The sequence below is a fragment of the Phocoena sinus genome, chromosome 11 (assembly GCF_008692025.1).
Source record: "Phocoena sinus isolate mPhoSin1 chromosome 11, mPhoSin1.pri, whole genome shotgun sequence".
Classification (NCBI taxonomy): domain Eukaryota; kingdom Metazoa; phylum Chordata; class Mammalia; order Artiodactyla; family Phocoenidae; genus Phocoena; species Phocoena sinus.
Genome location: NC_045773.1, coordinates 42,741,185 through 42,765,106, shown reverse-complemented (window position 1 = coordinate 42,765,106; position 23,922 = coordinate 42,741,185). Strand labels below are relative to the sequence as shown.

General features: G+C 49.8%; 1 protein-coding gene across 7 annotated transcripts in view; it reads left to right on the top strand.

Moving 5' to 3' along the window:
- The window catches only part of SCN5A (sodium voltage-gated channel alpha subunit 5), an 85,907-nt gene that overhangs the window by 22,202 nt on the left and 39,783 nt on the right, over positions 1–23,922 (top strand). For all 7 annotated transcript variants that reach the window (XM_032648522.1, XM_032648517.1, XM_032648521.1 and 4 more), the window contains exons 7-15: positions 1,306–1,369; positions 2,684–2,825; positions 3,329–3,526; positions 4,536–4,715; positions 5,345–5,716; positions 10,958–11,090; positions 12,030–12,265; positions 21,291–21,464; positions 22,752–23,108. In XM_032648522.1, the coding sequence (XP_032504413.1) occupies positions 1,306–1,369; positions 2,684–2,825; positions 3,329–3,526; positions 4,536–4,715; positions 5,345–5,716; positions 10,958–11,090; positions 12,030–12,265; positions 21,291–21,464; positions 22,752–23,108 (1,856 nt within the window). The remainder of the gene's footprint in view (positions 1–1,305; positions 1,370–2,683; positions 2,826–3,328; positions 3,527–4,535; positions 4,716–5,344; positions 5,717–10,957; positions 11,091–12,029; positions 12,266–21,290; positions 21,465–22,751; positions 23,109–23,922) is intronic.

Here is a 23,922-nt window from a genome sequence, read left to right as displayed (position 1 = left end):
GATGTCCAAGCCCTACCTGCTCCCCCAGAGACCCAGCTGCGTGTCAGAGATCCCAGCCCCTGCCCTTTGGGGCTCTGGGAGAGAGGACAGGAGAGGAGCAGACTCAGCACCTATCCTCCTGAGTTCTCAGGCTAGACGGAGAGATAACACTTGAAGAATGGGAAGGATGGAGAGGTAGATAGGAGCACGGCAGCTACAACATTTGAAGGGTCAGGAATGGTGAGGAGACCAGCCTGCCAGCAGGGAGAGGGGTTTCGCTTGGGAAAGGGTGGGGGGGACGGAGCTGGGGTAGTTTGTGAGGCTTCCGAGTAGAGGCCCCATTTGCTTGGCATGGGCTTTTTCACTTGACTTCAGTGATCCTTGTCAGGATGTTAAGTCCATACCCATGCACCCCAGGACAAGCTCGGTGATTGTACAAAGCCATGTGAGCCCCTCGAGTTGTTTCACTGCCCCATGGGTTACACTTCCATCCTCCGGGCTGATGACCAGCACCTCTCTTGACTAGAGCCATCAGTCTAGGCCAAAGGTAGATGCTGGTACAAGGCCAGATTCCAGGCCACAAGGACCCCGGGGGCCATTCTGAAGTTAAGGCCTCTAACATACACCAGCAGTCCACTGTAGAAAAAAGAAATAGATGGAAACTCAATGAGTAAATTTGCTTGTGATTCAGTATGGCCACGTAGCAGCTGTTCTAAAACGTACGTGTACACCAAAGTCACCTGGAAGGCTCTGGAAAACACAGACTGCTGGGCCCCACCCCACGAGTTTCTGGGTCAGTAGCTCTGGGAAGTTACCTTTCTAACCAGTTCCCAGTTGATGCTTGATGCTGCTGGTCTGGGGACCACACTTGGAGAACTGACACCTAAGACTAAGGCAGGTAGTGGGGAGTGATGGGGACTGATGGATGGTCACAGAGTGGAGGCGACAGGACTGATGTCCTACGTCTCTTCTGGTCCAGCCCCAGCCATGTCTGAACAAACCCCTGCCTCCTGTTCAGGGCCTCTCTTGACCCAGGTTGGCCCCCTGAGTGATTGGGGCAGGGTCCGGAAGCTCCCCGTGGGGATTTCCTGAGTGCACCTGGGGACACTGGCAGCTGAACGTCGGAGGAGGAGCCAGAGGAAGCCCAGGGAATCAGCCAGAGTTGCCTCAGACCTGGTCAGGCAGAGGGCAGAGGTCAGGCAGAGGGCAGAGGAGCGGATGGAAGACCCCCAGTAGTGTCTACCTCCCCAAAGCCCAGGGTGCAGTCTGGAACCCCCAGGAGTCTGGGCCACACGTGCCTCTCACCATTGGATGCTTCTCTTCCAGAAAACTACTTGCTCAAGAATGGCACCTCTGATGTGTTACTGTGTGGGAATAGCTCTGACGCTGGGTACGTAGCACCCACCCCCCCCAGGGCCACCTCACCCAGCTGGGGGAGTCTCCTTCCAGTGCTTTATCAGCTGACTATGCTTTCAGTTTATGCCCTTGACCCCAGGGACAGCAGGACCTTTCCCTGCCTCCCTTCCCTGCCAGGCCCATGGCAGCTGCCCCCCACCTCCACAGGGAGGCAGCTGGGAAGGGGTGAAGAAAGAGATGGGGCTTTGGCTTTTCAGGGAAGGCAAACAGAGCCTTGAAGATGGGACTGGACTTGGGGGGCAGCCCAGGAAACCCTGCAGGGCCCCACAATAGCCCAACCCTGGCTCCATTCCCTTCCCAAAGCCCCCCAGGGCGGCACCCACCCCCTCCTGTCTTCACTTGCTCCCTCCTCATCCGTCCATTAGGTCAAAAGTGAGTATGGCCTCCCCTGGCAGCCTAGACTCTCCTCCAGGGCAAGCAGGGCCTGGACCTGCAGCCTGGGTGTGGTACCCAGAGATGCCCAGTAGCCACGTGCAGCTTCCAGGGCCCTGTGCACACCGGCACCTGGGTCAGTGTGACTGTGTCATAGGTTGTTATGGGGAGGGTCACACAGGCTCACCTAAGGGAGGTGCTCTTCGGGGCTGTAGTCCCGCATCTCTGAATATGTAGATCTTCCCTGCAGACCTCAGGGTCTGGGGGAGCAAGGCTGTGCCAGGGGTTCAAATGGCTGCAGAGCCCTTCCTATCTCTAAAGAAAAAGTCTTAAATTAGGACATTAGCAAGACACAGAGGCCCCCTTGGCTGCATCCTCCTACTTGCCAAGTTCCCCTTGCCCCCATCCTCTCTCTCACACACTCACTCCACTCGTGACTCCAGACCAGCGCTCCCTCCTTGGGAGAGAGGCTGTGCCCTCCAGACATGGCCGGACCCCAGCCCATCCACCCTAGAATCATCCCACAGCCCCATGGCCGCCTGACCTTTGCCTTGGGCTCCATCCTGTTCACCTCAGCCTCATGCTCCCCCTGTGTGTCTGCACTGTGCCCAGCTCCCCTGGGGTAGGCAGGCAGGGAAGAAATCTGAGCCAGGCCCTTGGCACTTCCTCTGGGAGGGGAGAGGCAATGCAGACAGCAGCTGGGATGGTGTGTCACGTGGGCAGAGGGAGCTGGATTTAGGCCTAGCAGCATACAGATGGGTAGAGAAAAGAGGAAGACGGTGTCCCGGGTGGGAGGCACAGCATGAAAAGTCACGGCAGCAGGACCCCGCAGTGTGGCAGTAGGTTTGTGGAGCTAGCGTCTCAGGGGCAGAGGGCCCCTCACAGCATGGGATAAAGTCCGTGTGTCTGGCCGTAGGACATGTCCCGAGGGCTACAGGTGCCTGAAGGCAGGCGAGAACCCTGACCACGGCTACACCAGCTTCGACTCCTTTGCCTGGGCCTTTCTTGCACTCTTCCGACTGATGACGCAGGACTACTGGGAGCGCCTCTACCAGCAGGTACGTGGGTGCATGGGGCCAGCAGAGAGCTGCCAGGAATGGGCTCAGTGTCTAGCACCAGGGCCCAGGCTGCACAAACGACTAGTCACAAGCGCCCCAGCAGCTTCCCCACTGGTCAGAAGAGAGGAGGCACAGGGGACGTTTGAGGGATGGGGACTCAGCAAGCAAAGAAACTTTCCTTTAGCTGGTGACCAAGTACCCAGCCCTCTATATAGGATACTCCATGCTCTGTTAGTGGAACACTGGTCCACCCTATGTGACACTTCCTGTGTCAACTGAAATGTACTGCCTCCTTCCATGGGTGGGGTACTGCCCCCTGTGTGCAGGTCACTCTCTTCAGTAGGTTAGGGACACTTCCCTCTATAGGTGGGTCATGCTCTACCCGTTCTCCAGGCTGTGGCCATTTGAACCCCTGGCACAGCCAGGCTGGGCAACTTGGGATTTATGGCCTTGACCCGGAAGGGGCCCCAGTGAAGATGACCTCCGCCCCCTTGCTCCCCCAGACCCTGAGGTCTGCAGGGAAGATCTACATGATCTTCTTCATGCTTGTCATCTTCCTGGGCTCCTTCTACCTGGTGAACTTGATCCTGGCTGTGGTTGCCATGGCCTACGAGGAGCAAAACCAAGCCACCATTGCTGAGACAGAGGAGAAGGAAAAGCGATTCCAGGAAGCCATGGAGATGCTCAAGAAAGAGCATGAGGTGGGTGAGCAGTGTGGCCAAGGAGCCTCCAGAACAAGCCTTCACCTGATTGTGGATGCCTATAAGTGTGGCGCCTGCTGGGTAAAAGCTGGTGGCTGTAAGTGATGCATGCTGGGTGAAGCTGGCGCCTGCTGGGTAAAGCAAGTGTCTGGTGGGTGTAGGTATTTCCTGTGAATGTGGTGTCTGCTGGGTAAAAATTTGTTACCTACTGGGTAAAGACAAGAGCCTGTTCATGGGGAGGTGCCTGCTAGGTAAAAGTGGTGCCTGCTGAGTAAAGGTGGGTCCTGTGAGTGTGGTGCCTGCTGAGGAATGCTCTTCCCTGTGACCGTGGTGTCTTCTGGGTGATGGTGGTGCCAGGTGGGTAAAGGTGGTAGCTCCTGGCTAAAGGTGGTCGCCGTGAGCCTAGTGCATGCTGGGTAGAAGAGAGCCATGTGTCCGTAGACATAGTTTATCCTAGTCAACGGATGCCTTCTGATGGGGTAGTGAGGAAGATCCAAGGTCGGAGGCCTGAACAGGCTCAGCAAATGAGCACTGGCGATGCTGCCATGGCTGTCCCCACAGTTCCACACATGGTGGGTGCCGGAGGCTGACTGCAGAGCAAACTTTTTAGAAGCTAGGCCAAGGACATCCACTTCCTTCTCACCGCTCCATGCCACATCCTGCAGCAGCCATTTTGACCAGCCGAACCTTCTCGAAGATCCCCTGCCCTCTAGTGCTGTCACTACCTCAGCTCATCAACACCCCCTCTCCCACCTGCCCCGACACTCCACTCTTGCAAGAACTGCCCACTTAAGGCACTACTCTCTTCATCCCTGGATCTGGATCTTTCTCAAAACATCCTGGGTCGTCTGAGCTCACCTCTCCATGATGTACTCGTTTGGGGGGGGTGTGGGCAGGTCCACTTAACTGTTGGGGAAAACAGAGGTGCTGAGAGTTGCCTGGCCTACCTTGGCCTGAGGTTGCATCATGTCTCAATGACCAAGACATCCCTTCTTCCACCGTTTTTCAGGCCCTCACCATCAGGGGTGTGGACACCGTGTCCCGCAGCTCCTTGGAGATGTCCCCTTTGGCCGCAGTAATCTCCCACGAGGGAAGGAGCAAGCAGAGAAAACAAATGTCTTCAGGGTCGGAGGAGTGTGGGGACGACAGGTTCCCCAAGTCCGACTCGGAGGATGGTCCCCAAGCAGTGGTAATCTCCGGCCGTGGCTCTGGCCCTTTCAGGGTGGATCCGGCATCAAAAGGCCATCGTGCTAGTCCCCTGGTGCTGTCACAGCCCCCACGGTTGCTCCCCAAGGAGAATATTCCTTGAGCCCCCTCCCAGCCCCTCCTGTTTCCCATGGCCACTCTTAGAGTGGAGGAGCCCTGGGCAGAGGGATAGGGTAGGTTTGGGTGTTAGGATATCCCCAACCTCAGCTAAGTCCCCAGCATTGGGACTGGGACTGAGGGTCTCCCCATGGTGTGGATTGGTAGGAGCTCAAGGACGTGCCCAAATAAGTGAGGGACATGACTGATTGCCCCAGGCCCTGCTCGGGCCAGGCCTGTTTGCAGGGGCCTTCCTGCCCCCTTCTCCCCCAGATAAGCTTCGATCTCAAAGCCCCAGAGGCACAGGCTTCACGTGAGCAGAGATCCCAGAAGATGCAGGATTGCCTCTAACGCTGCACCCCTCCTCTGAGCACCGCCGGCTCAGCCCATCCAGTTCCTATGTAGCCGACAAAAGCCCTCGATGCTCCAAGTTGAGCTGGGGCCAAAGCCACAAGTGATAAGCTGGGAGCACGGGAAGAGCTGCCTTCGTCATGTCCCCTCTCTGTGTGCCCTCAGAATCATCTCAGCATCACCCACGGCCTCAGCAGGACCTCCTTGAAGCCACGCTCCAGCCATGGAAGCATTTTCACCTTCCGCCGACGGGACGTGGGTTCTGAGACAGATTTTGCAGATGATGAAAACAGCACTGCCGGGGACAGTGAGAGCCACCGCACATCACTGCTGGTGCCTTGGCCCCCGCGCCGGCCTAGTGCCCAGGGACAGCCCAGTCCCGGAACCTCAACTCCAAGCCACGTCCTCAATGGCAAAAGGAACAGCACTGTGGACTGCAACGGGGTGGTCTCCTTGCTGGGGGCAGGCGACCCTGAGGCCACTTCCCCAGGGAGCAGCCTCCTCTGCCCTATGATGCTGGAGCGCCCCCTGGACACGGTGAGTCCGCCCCGCCATGCAGTGCCAGGCGCGTCCCATCTCCCAGACTGGTCACCAGAGCCAGGTCTAAAAGTATTTACTTTTAGAGTAAAGTACTAAGTATTTACCAAGTATTTACTGAGCGCCTATTGTGTACTGAGCTCTGGGGGTGAATAAGCCTACTAAAAAATCTCTGCCTCCTAGAGCTTCCAGACAGACAAAACTTAAAGAAAGAAGAAAAATGTGTATGTATGCATATATGGTATGTAATGATGATAAACAGGGATGACAGTTAAATATTTAGCAGCTAGTAAGGCATGGGCACTGAGACACTGTGGTGACACAGGACCAGTGCCCTAGAGGTCTTGTGTGTGCCAGGTGTGAGCCCTGGAGAGTTGCGGATCATGGACAATCTGGAGAAGGGCCAGAGTGGCAAGGGAACACTTCTGAGCTTCTGGGCGACAGTTATTCATCAAATTCAAAATATTTTGGCACTTTACAAACTGATACATGTCAAGTAATATTAGCCCAAGCTCTAAGTACTGTGCGAGGACGAAAGTGGGGGAAGAGGGAAAGGGAAACCCCCTTATTACAAGGCATTTAAACAATGACCTGAAGGAGGCAAGGAGCGGGGAACCAGGTGAGGGGTGGTATAGCAGAGGGGTTAGCACCCAGATTCTGGAGACAGGTGGGGTTTGCTTACCAGCTGGATGGCTGTGAGCAAGTTATTTTATTTCTCTGTGCGTCAGGTCTCTTGTCTGTAAAATGGATTTAAAATACCCACCTCAGGGACTTCCCTGGTGGTCCTGTGGTTAAGACTCCACACTGCCACTGCAGGGGGCGCAGGTTTGATCCCTGCTAAGGGAACTAAGATCCCGCATGCCCCTCGGTGTAGCCAAAAAATAAAATAAAATAGTAAAATAAAATACCCACCTCAGGATCGAAGCCAGGATGAACGCGTAAAGCAATCAGGACACGCACGAGTACGTTGATGTGGTGATAATGTTGTAGTAACATACTGCCATTGCATCATCTGTGGGAAACATGTTCCAGGCCTAAGGAACAGCAAGTGCAAAGGCCCTGAGACAGAAGCATATCTAGTGTATTGGAGGAAATGCCACGAGGGCAGTGTGGCTGGAAACCAGGGAGTAAACGGGAGGGGAGTTGGAGCAATTGTCAGAAAGGTGACAGGAAGGGAGGGCCAGATCATGAGAGGCCAGTCAGAGCTTTGATCACTCAGTCAGCCTATCCCATGACAGGCTGATGTCTGCCCAACCAGTCACCGAGTGCCCTTGCTGACCCCTGCCCCCAGCACAGGGCTCAGAGCAGCCCACCCAGGAAAAGGGCAAATGTGGGTCTCAGACCCTGAGGCCTGCAGGAGGTGGAGGAGGGCAGACCTTCTGAGGAAGCAGGACAAGACAGGGAAACCTGATCAGGAAAGTGGAGGCAGGTTGAAGAGGGTGCTCACAGCCAGATGGCCTGTTTGGCTCCAGCTCAGACACTTGCTCTAGCTGTGGGACTTTGCACAGGCAATTAATCTCTCTCTGCCTCAATTTCGTCATCTGTTAAGTGGAAATAAAAATAATATCCACATCAGAAGGTGGTGGTGAGGACTAAAAGTGTTAATACCTGTCTGGTGCTTAGACCAGTACTTGCCTCATGTTCAATAATAATTATTATTATCTATGATTGTTATTATTGAGCAGGACGGAAGGAGTGAAGACTTGGGGCCCTCGTGCTCCTCTGGAGCAGGGAGTCAAGGAGAGGGTCCTGGGAACGCACTGGGGGCAGACCATAGCTTCTGGGTGGGTCTGGGGACCCACCTGGCCATTACCTGGAGGGTGGGGGTCTGGCTTCCCAAGAACACAGATTCCCAGTTGCTGCAGGTCCAGCCCTGGAGCCTCAGCCTTGTGGAATCAGGTCAACAGCTGGAGCGCTAATAGAATTCCCTAATCTCATTAGGGAGAAAATCATCTCATTGTACTGCACATGTCCGGAGGAATCCAAGTTCAAACACTTCATTACTGGGAACTCTGACTTCACCCATTCTCACTTCTGTGGGGCCCATTTATAACCTTAAAGGGATTAGCAGGCCAAGGGGGTTATCTGCAAAGTTAAAGGAATTAGTGGACCAAGATGGAGATGTTGAAAAGTTAAAGAGGTTAGCAGGCTGTAGGCCTCTGAGGATGCCTTCCCTGCTTCAACTGGGTCCCTGATGACACCTCTGCCCAGTTCTAGTCTGAAAACAAAGCACAGTGTCGGGCACGTAGTGGTTTCTTCATCAACACAGGAGGCGGCAGGCCCAACAGACAGCTCACTTTATTTTTTTTATTTTTTTAAATATATATTTATTTATTCGGTTGTGCTGAGTCTTAGTTGCAGCAGGTGGGCTCCTTAGTTGCAGCTTGCTGGCTCCTTAGTTGTGGCAATGTGAACTCTTAGTTGCGGTGTGCATGTGGGATCTAGTTCCCTGACCAGGGATCAAACCCGGGCCTCCTGCATTGGGAGCGTGGAGTCTTATCCACTGCACCACCAGGGAAGTCCCTGGACAGCTCACTTTAATTTGGGGCAGAGGGTGAAGGTTTACTTTGCCTGCTGTCTGTATGCGTGCCTGGCCCCAAAGGCAGAGGGAGTTGGGGAGGCACCTTGAACAGATTCTTCTCCCTCCTCCCCACCCCCCTCCCCACCCCCGTCATCTTAGGGACAGAGCTAGAACTTAACCCAAGCCCCTGAGTGCCAAGTATTTATCCATTTAACCCATATCTATCCAGTGCCAGCCCTCTGCATAGAGTGCCAGTGTTTAAGGCTCCAAGGATGGAACAGTGCACAGAACAGACAAGAGCTCTGACCTCATGGAGTTGGCATCATAGGCAGGAAGACAGAGAGTAAACTGATCAATATTTCTAGGGACCAGTAAGGGTCATGTGATAGAAAGTTGCTAGGGGGAGGGCTGGGAATGGGGGCTATTAGTTAGAATATGCAGGGAAGTCCTTTATGTGGAGGTGACGTTAAAAATTGACCACCAGGTGATTTTAGGGAGCCAGCCACAAAGATGTGGAAAAATTGTGTATTAGGCAGAAGGGACAGAAAGTGTAAAGGCACTGAAGAGGAATAAGCTCAACATGTCTAAGGGATGAGAGGGCCAGGCAGGGCTGGGTGTGGTGGAAACAGAAGGGGATATAAAATGAGTTTGAGGAGTTAGGATTTAGGCTATGCAGGGCCTTGTAAACTATAGAAAAGTTTGGATTTACTCTGAGTAAGGTGGGGGGAGTTGTTGATCAGAGGCTTATCATGATCTGATTTACTTTTTAAGGAAATCCCTTTCAGCTGTGTAGAGAATCGAGTGGAGAGAAGAGGCCAGTTAGGAGGCTGTTGTAGTAGTTTTGGGAAAGAGATGATGACAGCTTGCACTAGGACAGTGTATCAGTCAGCTATTTCCACAATACTGCTGTGTACCAAACTACCCCCAAAGTCAATGGTTAACAACAAGCCTTTATTCTCACGCTCACTTCTCTGCAAGTTGACCATGGTTTGGCTGGTCTAGGTTGACCCTGGCTGGGCAGCTCTGCCTCAGACTGCACATGGCCTGGCTCCATACTATAGGTTAGGCTCAGGGCTGCTCCCCTTGTCTTTGTCCCGGGCTGAAAGTGTGGCAGCTACTTGGGGAAGCTCTTTTCCTGGAGGATTACTGGAGCACAAGAGCAAGGCAAGTGGCACAAGCACATTCAAAGCTTCTGTTCACATCATGTCCACTAACATTCCCTTGGCCAAAGCAGGCGTGTCACCAATAAGACAGGGAATTTTGCTTCAGTCACAGTGGGAGAGGAAAAGGTAAATATTTGCTGAATGATAACCCAAACTATCACAGATGGTAAAGGAGAGAAGTTGGGAGAATTTAAGACATGCGTGTGAGTTAAGCTGGCCAGATTTGTAGTTGCATTGGACCTAGGGTACTACTGTTCCACCAGCTATCTCAGCTTTCTCAGGTGCCTCTGCTTGAATACTTCGATGACTGGGAGCTCACTCCCTCCCTAGGCAACACGTCAGGGCAGTCCTACCAGTCGCAAAAGCTGACCTGAACTTGAGCCCAGATCATTTTGGTACCCACCCCGGGCCCTGGCTCTGCCACCCTGCGTTGTCCAGGCCCATCTTCCCTCTGACAGATTATGGAGCCTCGCTCTTGCACGTTGAACAGCGCAGTGCCTTTGGCAGCCCCAGCTTGGGCTCACGGACTGTGGTCATGCATGGCCATGCTGACATGAAGTCTTTGCGGGCCCCTCTTGGTTCTGTGGGGGGCTCTGAAGTAAGCCTAGGGAATGTCTGCTGCCACCCCCTTCATTAGATCACACCCCATCTCCATTTGTAGGCCTGGTTCTTTTACTTACAAAAATGACACAAGCATGTTGAAAACAAATCCAACAGTGCAGAAGTAAAACTCCTTGCCTTCCCACACAATCCCATTCCCCGGATATAGCCACTTTAACAATTTAGTGTGTTATCTTCCAGATCTTTTTCTTGTTTTCTCATCAAACTGTTTGTCTTGGAAGTGCTCCCATGGGAACATACGTGTAACAGCCTCGTTCTCCTTATTGTCTGCGTCAGAGTCCAGAGTCGGACTGTATCCATAACTGATTTTAATATTCTTCCTATTGATCAGTTGTTTTGTTTTTATGGTATTTGAAACGACGCTGCAGTGAACATTGTTGCATACGTATTCCTGGTGCACGTGTATAATTATTTATGAAGTTTGATTACCAGACAAGGCAATGCAGAGCCAATGTAAAATTTTCTTGGTAGATACAGCCAACCTGCCTCCACAAAAGCTCCCACCAGCTGTGTCTGAGCATTGTGCTTTATGCTTCCATTAGTGTCGCCTTAGAGCATTGTGGATTTTTTTTCAGCTTTTGTTGACTCTGGGGAGCTTGGGGTCAATTAAGACTCCCAGATTGTTTTTGCATGTACTAATGTATATGTCAGCATCTGGTTAAAAGAACCTGGTACATGTCATTTCCCGTCCACACTCAGGAATCACCACTAATGAGAGATGGTGAAAAAAAAAAAGAGAATGAAGGAGATAATGATTGGCGAGAGGGGAGTTGTTAGCTGGGAGGGAATTGGGAGCAAAGAAGCCCAGCACCCAGTGTCCCATCAAGACCCCCATGTGGCCCCCTGTGACCTCTCCAACCTGAGTCTGGGGCAGCTGCCCCAGATCCAGGCAGACCCCCGTCCCCAGGCTGATGCGTATCTCCCGGTTACACACAGACCACACCGTCGGAGGAGCCAGGCAGGCCTCAGATGCTGACCCCCCAGGCTCCGTGTGTGGATGGCTTCGAGGAGCCAGGAGAGCGGCGGCGAGCCCTCAGTGCAGTCAGCGTCCTCACCAGCGTACTGGAAGGTCAGCCCTGGTGTCATCCAAACACTCCCCACTTCTAGTCTGAGCACCCTCACAGTTAGCCAGGCCTGAGCCAAGTTCACCCCAGCTGCTTTGCCTGCCTTGGACATCTGCACAGCTGTCCCAGACTTTTCAGTCTCTGTGGCCTGTCCTGGGTGTCTTTTGGTCTGTTCCAGCTTGTTTTGACCTGGGCATCCTCAGGAGCCATGTCTGTGTTTCTTCCAAGCATCCCCACAGCCGTCCTGGCCTGTCCTAGGTGTTCATTGGTCTCATCCTGTCCTCTCCCAAGCATTCCCATGTCTGCTGGAACCATCCCATCCCAAGCATGCCTGTTCTAGCTTATCCCAGCCATCCCCATATCTACCCCAGGTTATTCCAAGCCTCCCACATCTGCCCAAGCCTGTCCTACTTTAGGCAACCTCACATCCAATCCATCCTGAACTTGGCACCCCCTGATTTGTCCTCTCCTGTCCAACATGACTTCTGTCCCAGGCATCCCCCCCGCATCTGTCCTGACATGTCCCAGATATCCACATCTGTTCCTACCTGTTGGGTCCTGGGTGTCCTTATATCTGAACTTGCCTGTCTCAGATGTTGTCTCAGCCTATACCTCCCCTGAGTGTCCGCGGATCTATGTGGGAGTGTTGTCTCAAGAGAGCCCACATTTGTCCAAATCTATCTTGTCCCAGTTTTCCCCACATCCATCCTGGTTTTCTGTCCCTGTGGCCCTCTTCTCCCGTATTCCCAGAGTAAGGAGCCAGGACATAGGCCACTCTTTCCCTTAGTCATCCCTGCCCCTCTTTCTGTCCCCCCGTCATGTAGCAGCCCTGTCATCTCCTGGGTAGGTCATACATCTTTTCTGGAATACCACGAGTTATATAAGAGTTGGTCAACAAAAACATACCAGCTCATTGGCTCTCTGCCCCGCCCCCTCCCACCCAGAGTTGGAGTCTCACCGCAAGTATCCGCCATGCTGGAATCGCTTCGCCCAGCGCTACCTGATCTGGGAGTGTTGTCCACTGTGGATGTCCATCAAGCAGAGAGTGAAGTTCATGGTCATGGACCCATTCGCCGACCTCACCATCACCATGTGCATCGTGATTAACACACTCTTCATGGCACTGGAGCATTACAACATGACAACTGAATTTGAGGAGATGCTGCAGGTCGGAAACCTGGTAAGGGCTGCTGGCAGCTGACTCTCAAATGGGCATCGTGTTGTGAAGGGCTCTTGGCCAGCTGGCACGGCCTTCGTGGGTAAGGGAGGAGTGACTCAGAACATGAAAGGATCTTCTGAAGATAGGAGTCACTGTGGAAGACCTTGTGGGAGGAGCCTCAGGATCAGCTTTCGTGACAGTTGTAATTGGGAGTGAGAGGTTAGGGATAAAGATGCCCAAAAGCTAGAAAACAAAAGTGAGTTGAGTGTGAGCCTGAAATGTGTGGGGACGTGAGGTGTGGCAGTTAGTAATGGAGGAGGAGAGTGTATGCAAAAAGAGGCAGTTCTCTTAGGGAAAGGATGGATGGATGGCTGGATGGAGAGAAGGAGGAAGGGAAGGATAGAGAGATAGATGGATGGATGGATGGATGGATGGATGGAGTGAGTAAATCAGGCAGAGCCAGATTTGAATTCTGACTCAGCTCTTACTAACTATGTGACATCTAGCAAATTACTTAGTTTCAGTAATTGGTGCAGTAAGTATTTGTTGAATTTAATAAATGTAAAATTAGTATGACGATATCAACTTCATAGGAAGCTAATGAGGATTGAATAAGATAACGTGTATAATGTGCTTGGCTCAGAGTTTGATAAACCATAAGCACTCAAAATAAATGATAGCTGTGGTTATTATCTTTGTTGTTGTTATTAAGGAGACTGTTCCTGGAGGTCAGAATGTCTGGGTTCTAATTCTGATTTTTTTTCTTCTTGACACCAAATCAAGTCCTAGCTCTTCACTCTGAAGATGGAAAACTGAGGCCAGAGAGGTGACATAGTGATGGCATAGCTGGGCATGTAGCTGTTGTCTCCTGACTCTGGGGGACAGGGTCCTACTGGCTCTGTCCAGGTAAACAAAGGGTCGACCCTTCTGCAGAAGATCCTAGAGCAAGGCTGCAGAGAGCCCACTGGCCTCTGAAAGGAGCTCCTGGGATCATCACTGAGGTTGAGTGGGGGGAGGGGGTCATTCATTCCAAGCTCTCTCCTCTTGCAGACCCAGCCCTGTCTTGGTCCCAGCTGCACAGGTGGCCCCCACAGGTAGGCACGTCTCCTACACTGTGGAGTGTGAGGATTTTCTTCCCTTATTACTTCCCATATCCAGAACTCTAGATAGTTCTCTACAGGGTCTATTCAAATTTTTTCACAAATGTGAGTCCGTTTTGCTGTGATTCTGCTTTTCTTTTCTTCTTCTGTATACAAACAGAAGGAAAAGCTAGATATCAGTCTGCAAGAGTCCTGTGGCACAATTGTGCCTGCCTTGTGTTGGGTGGTCTTCAGAGGGTGGTTACGTAGGATTTCAGTTGAATACAGTTTTAATGGAATGTGACCGTTGGGTTGGACTGAGCAGCAGTCGAGGTGATGAAGAGCACTGGTGGCTTCCCTGGAGCATTCAGTTGTGATTGAATTGCAGTTGTGTTAAATTTGTGGTTCAGTTATTAGTAATGGGTCATGTCATTGGATTACAGCTCTATTTTGTTCTGTTTGGATAGCTTTATTGCTAGTGTGTAAGGTTTCGATTGTCTTGCAGTTAATATATTCTAGATGGTTTAAATATTAAATGTAAAGAAACAAAATCACAAAAATAAGCATGGGTAAATAATCTTGGTGTGAAAAACATCCTTTCTAAGCATGTCACTAAAGACAAATTCCATAAAGGAGAAGATTGATAGATTTCACTAATGTTTAGCCCATCATATAAACAAAGGTAAAAGGCAAATGAAACGTCTGTTCCTAGCAATACTGTGGACAAGGAAACCTGAGATGTTTCCAACTATGAAACAATTAAAAATACAGCAAACATTCTTTGACATGCATAGTAAAGTTCATGAGAAAGTAACAAAAACCCCCAAGTGCCAAAAACAAAGAGGGACTTAAAAACCATAGCAGTAAACGTGTGAAATCGTTCTGTAGTTGCCCTGAGGGATGGGAGGGGTGCTGATTTGAGTAATCTTGGGGGCTTGGATTTCTGTGAACACGCAGGGACAGGACTTATACTTGGAACAGTGCAGGTAGGGTTTGGAACTGAGTAGCCCCATGAGAATGTGACCCTATGTTCAGTAAAATGGTAAACTAAAATAAATCCACACACTGACCCTGGGAAACAATAAGGAAGGAAGGTTGTCAGTCTCAGCCAGGGCTGGAGGGGGGTGAGGGGGTGGGGAAAGTAACCTCCAGAAGCTTGTGACTATGAATTTGACCTTATACAGATTTGGAGTTCAAATTTATACCTGGGTGTTCCTGGAACCTATGTCTGAAAAATTAACACACAAAGTGATCCTGGCAATCCTAGCTAATACTTGTTGAACACCTAATTTTTATAACAACCAGTAAGGGGGATGGTATTATTATTACCCCTATTTTACCAATAAAGTAACAGAGGCACAGAGTGGTGAAATAAGTTAACCAAGGTCACACAGCCAGGAAGTGAAAGACCCAAGATTCAAATCCAAGCCATTTGTATCTAGAGTTCATTCTCTTACCTAGTGTCTTACACTGCTGTGCTGCAGCTCTAGCTTTTTTCCCGTCTCCCTGCTTCGAGTCCAAATTATACTGGAGTCCTTGTCAGTGTGGTAAGAGAAGAAAAAGAAGAATTATCTATAGAAACAATCCAAGAAAATCTACAGAAAGACAATTAGAACCAGTAAGAGAGTTCAGCAATGTTGGTAGGTACAGACGCTACATACTAAAATTAATTCTGCTCCTAGCCACCATCAGTGATCATTTGGAGAGTAATTTCTAAAAGTTAACACTTACAATAGCAATAAAAACTGTGAGGAATCTAGGAATAAATGTAGCAGAAGATTGTAAATTTTATATGAAAAAAATTACAAAACCATTGAAAAATATAAAAGAATAAATTAGTGAAGAGATATGCCATTTTCATGGATAAAATTCTGAATGCTGTAGAGATATCAGTTCTTACCAAATTAACCTGGATGTTTAATGTAATTCTGATCAAAATCCCAACACATTTTTACCCATGGGATTTGAAAAGGCAATCCTAAAATTAATATGGAAAAATAATGTCTATGAAACAAATTAATGAATCAGCTGGGGAGCTTACCCTACCATGTATAAGATATATTATAAAGCTATAGTAATTGAAACATTATAGTATTGGTGCAATATAGAAAAACAGACCAGAACTACAGAATCAAGAACTCAGAAATAAGAAATGCATATTTGGAGACTTGATAAATAACAGAGATGGCGTTATAAATCAATAGGAAAATGACAGACTATTCAATAAATAAGATTGGGAAGAATAGTTATCTCCTTTTTTTTTTTTTTTTTTTTTTTGGCTGCACTGCATGGCATGCAGAATCCTAGTTCCTGGACCAGAAATCGAACCCATGCCCCCTGCAGTGGAAGCACTGGAAGCATGGAGTCTTAACCACTGGACCATCAGGGAAGTCCCCAGAATGGTTATCTCTATGGAAGAAAATAAATTAGATCCCTACCCCATACCATATTCATTAATTAGTTGCAACGAAATGGATTCAACACCTAAAAGCAATAAAATAAAATCTTAAAGCTTTTAGAATAAAAATGTGGAAGAATATTTAAAATTTGGAGGTTGGGAAGGCTTTCTCCAACATACAAAAAGTTTATACCATGAAAGAAAAGATTGCTAAATTTACCTATGTTAAAAAATTTGTAATATGTGTACAATAAAGGATATGGTAAACAAAGTGAAATCACTACCCCAAACTGGAAATTGATGTTATGAAAAGTATTTAACTGGAAAGACATGGAATCCAGAATATGCATTGAATGCTTACACATCAATAAAGAGAAGAGGGACAATCCACTGGCAAAAACACGACCACAACAATGGACAGAAGAAATGACAGAAGAGGAAATTCAGATAGTTATAAACAAATGAAAAGAAACACAGAGGAATGCAAATTAAATCAACATTGAGATACTGTTTCTCACCCATTAGAGAATCAGCAGTAAACTTCTGTGTGTTGGCAATGATATGAAACAGCGGCAACTCACACTTTGTAAGAGTGTCAATTTGGTACAGCCATTTCAGGGAACAGTTGTACAGTATCTGATAAGTCACGGATATGCATACCCTATAACTTAGTTTCAGATATACATGTTCTTGAGAAAGTCCCACATGTCTGTATAAGGAGACATGTACAAGAAAGCTCTTTGCTGCATTGTTAGTCACAAGGAAAATTGGAATCAATCTAAATGTCTGTCCCTCCGCTTAAAAATGGATAAATAAACTGTGGTGTTTTCAAACTGTGCACAATTAGAAGGAATATGTATACATCTTTCAATATGGATAAATCTCACAAACCTGATGTTAAGAATAAAAGGAACTTGCAAAAAAGAACACATATGGTTACAGAAACCTTAAAACAATGCAAAAATACTATGCATTAAAACTGTAAAAACATGCATGGGAATGATAAACATCAAATTCAGGTTGGTGATTACCTTGGAGTGAATGTAGTTCTATGGGTTTTACCTGCGATGGCAGGTGGTGATCAAGACTATGCAGAAGAAGCCAACTGTTTAGGTTCATGTCAGGTTCCATCATGTGGGCCAGTGACTTAACTTCTCTGTATCTCAGTTTCCCTATCTGTAAAATGGGGATAACAATAATACCTCATAGAGTTATTGTGAGGATTAAGTGATTCAATATATGTAAAGCACTAGTACAGTACCTGGCATATAGTAAATGCTATTTAAGTCTTTGCTGTTATTTTGAGGGAAAAATGAAACAAGATTTGCAGCAAATACGGCAAAATGTTAATATTTGGTGGAGTTTGGTAGTGGGTACAAAGGACGCATCATATTATTCTATACTTGTTTATATGCTTAAAATATTTTATAATTTTTAGAAAGTACAACGACAAAGATAAATGACAAACCAAGAAAACTGCAATGCACACAGTAGATAAAGGGATAATACCCTTAATATATAGAGGACTTTTATAAACAACACCAAAAAAGGCAAACACCCTAATAGGAAAACAAGTAAAGGATATGAACAGGCAATTTCACAAAAGGAGAAATACAAAAATCAAAGAAATATCCAACAAGGCAACAGTAAAAGATGGCTTTTGTCCTATTGGATTGGAAAGGTTAGTGGGACAGGAATTAACATTTTTATGAGGGAAACAGTTATCCCATGTGGTTCATGGAATTGGTTAAAACCGATCTCTGAGGATCCTTTAGTAGTTATGTGTCAGAATCTCTAAAAATGCTTGTTGGCTATGCAATTCCATTTCCAGAAATTTATACTAAGAAAATAATTGGGCAAGTTGTTTTAAAATAGGTATGTGAAAGGATATCTATTATGGCAATGGTTTTTTAAACTTTATTTATTTTATTTATTTGGCTTCATCAGATCTTAGTTGCGGCATGCGGGGTCTTAGTTGAGGCATGCAGGATCTTTTGTTTTGGCGCGAGGGCTCTTCGTTGCAGCACGCAGGCTCAGTAGTTGTGGTGTGCGGGCTTAGTTGCCCCGAGGCATGTGGGATCTTAGTACCCCAATCAGGGATCAAACCTGCGTCCCCTGAATTGGAAGGAGGATTCTTAACCACTGGACCACCAGGGAAGTCCTGGCAATGTTTGTAATAGGGACAAAAGAATGCCCATCACAAAGAAATGGTTAAACTACTTACGGCACATCTGTACCGTGGAATATCCCACAACTATTTTTTTTTAAGGAAAAAGAAAATGATGCTGTAGATGATGTTTAAATGGCATGGAAGGATGTTCACAAGGTGTTACGTTTCAAAAGCAAGTTTACAGTGTGTACAGGGTGATCCCATTAAAGACATTAGCCAAGGTCAGGAGAGTTAGGGGTTTCTCAAAAGTCCTCCCACTTCCTGAGAAGCCACCATTAGCACTGATGGCTCCGTGTGCCACCTGCCAGGAGTCAGGCGAGGTGGGTGGCCACACTCACAGCCTGCCTGCTAGATCCCAGTGAGCCTATAAATCATGCAGAGCCGTTTGTATCTGAAGCCCCTGCCTGGGCCTGGAGTTTTCAGCAGCTATAATAAATGAGGCCAATGAGAACAACAACCGCCCTCTCTTAGGCAGTATCCACTTGACATCCACTAGCTCTAACTCTTAGAAACCATCTATGGTGTTATTATTATCCCCATTTAACATATGGGGACACTCAAGGCTCAGAGAGATGGGGAAACTGGCCCAAGATCCCACTGTGGCAGACCCTGCTTTGGAACTCGGGTCTGGCTGCCGTTCTCTGCACATCTTAAACCACCCAGCTTTGATCTCGTGTCCTTACAATGCCAGTGGTGATCCTTTGGAAGGAGTCACACCAAAATTCATGTACTTCTAAAGCAGTGGTTCTCAAGCTTAGCTGCACATTAGAACCACCTGGGAAGTTGATAAAACTCTCGCTACTTGGGTACTCCAGTCCAACTTACCTCGAATCTGTGGAAGTGGGACCCAGGCATCAATATTTTAAAAATTCCTTAGGGGGTTCAAAGCGCACCAAGTTTAAGAACCATTGCTCAAAAATAGCACTTCTCAAACTTCAAATCACCGGTGAGTCTGGTCACAATGCAGATTCAGATCAGCAGGTCTGGGACGGTCAAGATTCTGCATTTCTGAAGACCTTCCAGGTGATGCTGTTGGCTCTTCTGCTCATCACCTCCCCAAAGGAAATCCCCAAGAGCCTCCCTGTGCTGTCTTTTTCTTGCTGGCTTCCAACACCACCTTGTATCTGCTCTTTTGCTGCCAGAACAGCTGCGAACCTGGGCAAAGTGAGGTGGGGGGTCTTTCCTGAGCTCCTTTACCAAGACATGCGTATTAGCACTCGTGGGTCTTAAGCACACACTCACTCACCCTGGCATCCTCAGGCAGTGGCCGGGGAGACCAGAGGGCTGGGGCCAAGGAAGGGCAAATCCAGGCCCCACCCTTAGGGGCTCTCAGCAAAGCCCAGCGCAGGGAATGCAGCTGGGTGAGGGCCGTTGCTGAGTAGGGAAGGCCTCAGGAAGACAGGGACATGGAGCTGGGCGCTGCAGGAGGTCTAAGGCCCAACCACTTGCATGCTTATTCAGCCAATATTGATGGCCCGCCTATAGGCTGAGCACTGTTCCAGGTACAGTAAGACAGGAAAGGTCCCTCCTACTGTGGAGTTTACAGTCTAGCCAGAGGAGACTCAACACACAAACACACAGCTACCGTACAGTATGTCAGGGTGGCATATGAGGGAACAAAAAACAAAGCAAGGAAGAGGATAAGCACAATCGTGGGCGGGGCCCCGATTTTAAGTGTTAAGAAGTTTTGTTGAGTTGATGAGGTGGCTTTTAAGCAGAGACCTGAAGGGAGTGAGTCCTGTGGATTGGGGAGGGGAGGATCCAGGGAAAGGGAGCAGCAGGTACAGAGGCCCTGAGGAGGTGACGGCAAGGAGGCAAGCGTGGCTGGAAGAGTAGTGGGAGATGGGGTCAGAGAGATGGAAAAGTTATGGGGGCAGGGAAAGCGGCGGAACCCAAGGATGCCTCTTCACATGTGAGGGCAGCCTAGGAATTTGAGCAGAGGCTGGAGGATTTTGGGGTCTCTCCCTTCCCTAAGACCCCAGCTGGTGGAAGGACAGTTCTCTCTGGGCACAAGCACTAAAGGGACCACTGAAGTCACATGGGCTGGGCTGATGGGTGGTACCCTGTATGGTAGTGCAGAGGTGCCCACCCACCTGCCATCCTAGTGCCCTCCCTGGGCCAACAGCAATCCCCTGCCCCCCAGCCCACTGCCACAGGGCCTCGTTTCCGGAGAAGGGGAAGGGCTGGTGCTGGGGCCACCAACAGGTGCAGATGCCTCTCCTTCTCTCCTTTCAGCGCAGAGTCTCCTCAGGGCAGGTGCCAAGGACAAGGTAACCCCCACTCCTGAGTGCTGACCTCAGTGAGATGCCTCAGCCATGCCTCCCATGCTTCTGACCTCCACAGCTACTGAGGCCCTCTGACCTCAGGCCTCCCCTGCAGAAGACCGAAGAGCCTCCTCACCACCCACAGGATAACCCCACCCCCTACCCCACCTGGCTCCAGGAAGGCCTGATACACAGGCACCAACTTCCTGCTAGCCACACCCTCAGGGGATATCCCCTCCTCCCAGAGCCATGCGCCCTCCTGTCATAGCAGTTGACACAGCTCAGAGCCGTTGGGCCTGCCTGGCCCATCACACGATGGACTCCTTAACCTTGAGTCTCTGTCTTCTGAAGCTGGGCTGCTCAGGACTCGTGAGTCGGTGAACCAGGTGAAGCCCAGCCCTTGCCCACCTCAGGAACGTTTCTAGAAGGGAGAGTGGTTGCTCTAAATCTTGAAGGACTGCACTGAGTTCATCTCCTGGTTCTCAAATTTATGAGCTACTTGACCCCAGGCATGTTACTTAACCTCTCAGTGCCTCAGTTTCTGTACCTGTAAAATGGGGTTAATGATACTTTTCTCGTCGGGTTGTTGGACAGATTAAAAGAAACAATGTATGCAAAGCATTCTAGCCCAGCTCTTGGTACATAGTCAAGCCTCAAGAGATGGTGGCTGGTTGTTATCACAGTGAGAAGAGTCAGCATGTGCACAGGGAGGAAGTGGGAACAGCACGGGCAAAAGCCATGAGCCATGAAAGTGTGTTTGTGGGAATGTGTGTATTTGGCATGTGTGAAACTTCCTGTGGCCACACGGGCTGGAAGGGGTCTGGAGCTGTGGTGTCAAGGCCCACCCCAGCTTCCCCTGATCCCAGGTGCCTCCCAGAGCCGTGAGTCCCTGCAGAGCCTGCAGTGGGCCCGGCTGTTTCTGAGGCCCAGGCTGGTGGGTCATGCCTGGGAAACAGCGGAGTTGGCTGGAGGCATCAGGCTGGAGGTGTCCCCACTGGGATTCTGGGCGCAGTCAGAGCTGGCAGCCCAGAAGGGGGACCCTACAGGAGCAAGAGTCAGGAGGCAGGGAGCCCCTGCTGCCACAGGCTTTTTCCAGCCTAAACGTCGGGAACCCCTGATTCCCGCTGCTTCCCAGGTCTTCACAGGGATCTTCACAGCAGAGATGACCTTCAAGATCATCGCCCTGGACCCCTACTACTACTTCCAGCAGGGCTGGAACATCTTCGACAGCATCATCGTCGTCCTCAGCCTCATGGAGCTGGGCCTGTCCCGCATGGGCAACTTGTCGGTGCTTCGCTCCTTCCGCCTGGTACACGGCTGGGCCCGGCAGGGGGCGAGTGGGTGGGGGTCTGGGGTACTGAGCCACACCCCCTCCGAGGTCATCACTTAATCACTGCTACTGTGATCTTTCATGCCTTACCCAACAGCTGTTTGCTAGGTACCCCAGGGCTGGTGATGTGGGGGACACAGAGGTGGGCGAGACAGAGGGAGATAGCCCTCCCTCCAGAGGGGCAATTGGGGTGCCCATCCATCCTGACGATTTGCAAAGCCCTTTATGACTCACCATGCCCCCTTTGGTCCTCACAGGATCCCAGGAGAGGAGCTAGTATTACTACATTCCCATACCACACTCAGAGAGATGAAACGATTTCCCAAAGCCACATGGCAAGCAACAGGTGGAGCCAAGTCTGCTGAGGCTCTACCTCCTGGTTTTGGAATCTGCATTTTTGAAACTTTAATGTGCACACAAATTGCCTGGGGATCTTGCGAAAGTGCAGATGTGGATTCGATAGGTCTCGGATGATGTCAAAGCTATGCGTCTGTGGACCATGCTTTGAGTTCAAAATGTCTAAGAGGTCCAGGCATGGGGCTAGAGGTAGGTCAGGGAAGGCTTTCTGGAGGAAGTGGCTTCACTTGGGGCTAGGCAGGCGGGCTGTTGGGGGCAAAATAGAAAGCCTAGGCTGTGGGTTTTAATTCCGACTCCACTGCCAAGAGCCAAGGGACCTAGACAACATACTCCACCTCTAAGGGTTGGCTTCTTCATCTGTCAAATGAGGTAATAATAGTGCCACCCTCATGTAGTTATTTGGAGTTCTGAATGAGCAGGTCCATCCTAAACATAAGGCCTGGCACAGTGAATGTTCAGTAAATGCGAAACACCAGCTCCCTTTCTCTGTGATGACTGAGAGGAGGGAAAGATGGAGGTGACTGGGCAAGTCAGGGATGGTTTGAGCTCACCCAGAAGGATATCTGATGAGGAGGGTTCTGGAAGAGGGACATTCCATGATGGGGAATCTACTGGGTGGTTCCTGGAAGTGAGACCAAGGTGGATAGGAGGCTGGTGTGGGGACAGAGAGAAGGGGTGGGTTTGGGGGAGGAGTCTGGAGCTGTTGACCTGACTCCCAGAGCAGGGCCCGATGAAGCTGCCCTCAGGCTGTGGAGAGAAGCAATAGTGTGTGCTCTTGCACAAACGAGGAGAAACAGGTGTCGGTGACCTTTAAGGGTGCCCTGGGTTCTCAGGCAGGAGCTGTCGGGGGTGAGGGTGTCTATGGGCAGTGGGAGCCAGAGCCCCTCACAAGGACCCCTCCCTCCCCAGCTTCGGGTCTTCAAGCTGGCGAAGTCCTGGCCCACCCTGAACACGCTCATCAAGATCATCGGGAACTCAGTGGGGGCACTGGGCAACCTGACGCTGGTGCTGGCCATCATCGTGTTCATCTTCGCTGTGGTGGGCATGCAGCTCTTTGGCAAGAACTACTCAGAGCTGAGGCACCGCATCAGCGACCCAGGTGTGCTGCCCCGCTGGCACATGATGGACTTCTTCCACGCCTTCCTCATCATCTTCCGCATCCTATGTGGCGAGTGGATCGAGACCATGTGGGACTGCATGGAGGTGTCTGGGCAGTCGCTGTGCCTGCTGGTCTTCTTGCTTGTTATGGTCATTGGCAACCTCGTGGTAAGTTGGCCGGTGGCCTCACACACACTCACTCGCCTACCCATCCATTCATCTACCCAGCTACCCACCCACCCAGGCATCCATCTGTCCATTCACTTACGCTTCCTTCCATCCGTCCACTCCCTCACTCAGCCATCTATCAAACAATCCATCCACCCATCAATCTCTCATCCATCTATCGATTTACCCATCCATCCATCTACTCATTTACCCATCATTCCATCTATTTACTCACCCGTTCATTCATTCACCCATCTGTGCACCCACTTACCCATCCATCCATGTCTCATCAATCCCTCTATTACTTACCCATTCACTCTTTCATCTCTCTACTCATCCATACATCTACCTATCCAGCCATCGATCCACTCATCAGTAACCCACCCACCAACTCACCTATCCACCTGTCCACCTTTTCATCGATCTGCCTACTCAGTTACCAATCTCCCTACCCATTTATGCACTCACTCACCCAGCCATTCATCCATCAACCTCCATCTACTCATTCACTTACCCCACCATTCATCTATCCATCAACCATCCATCCACCAACCCCCGTTCGCACACACGTGTGCACACCTGTTCATCCATCCATTTGCCCATCTGTCTACCCATCCATTCATTCATCCATCACCCATCTTTCCACTCACTCATCTATCCCTCCATTCATTCATCCACCTCTACATCCATCCGTCAACCCACCCATCATTCATCAGTCCCATCCATCTACTCATTTATCCATCCAGCTATCTACTCACTCACTCATTTAGCTATCCATTCACGCACATCACTCTTCATTTGCTCATTCTTCCAT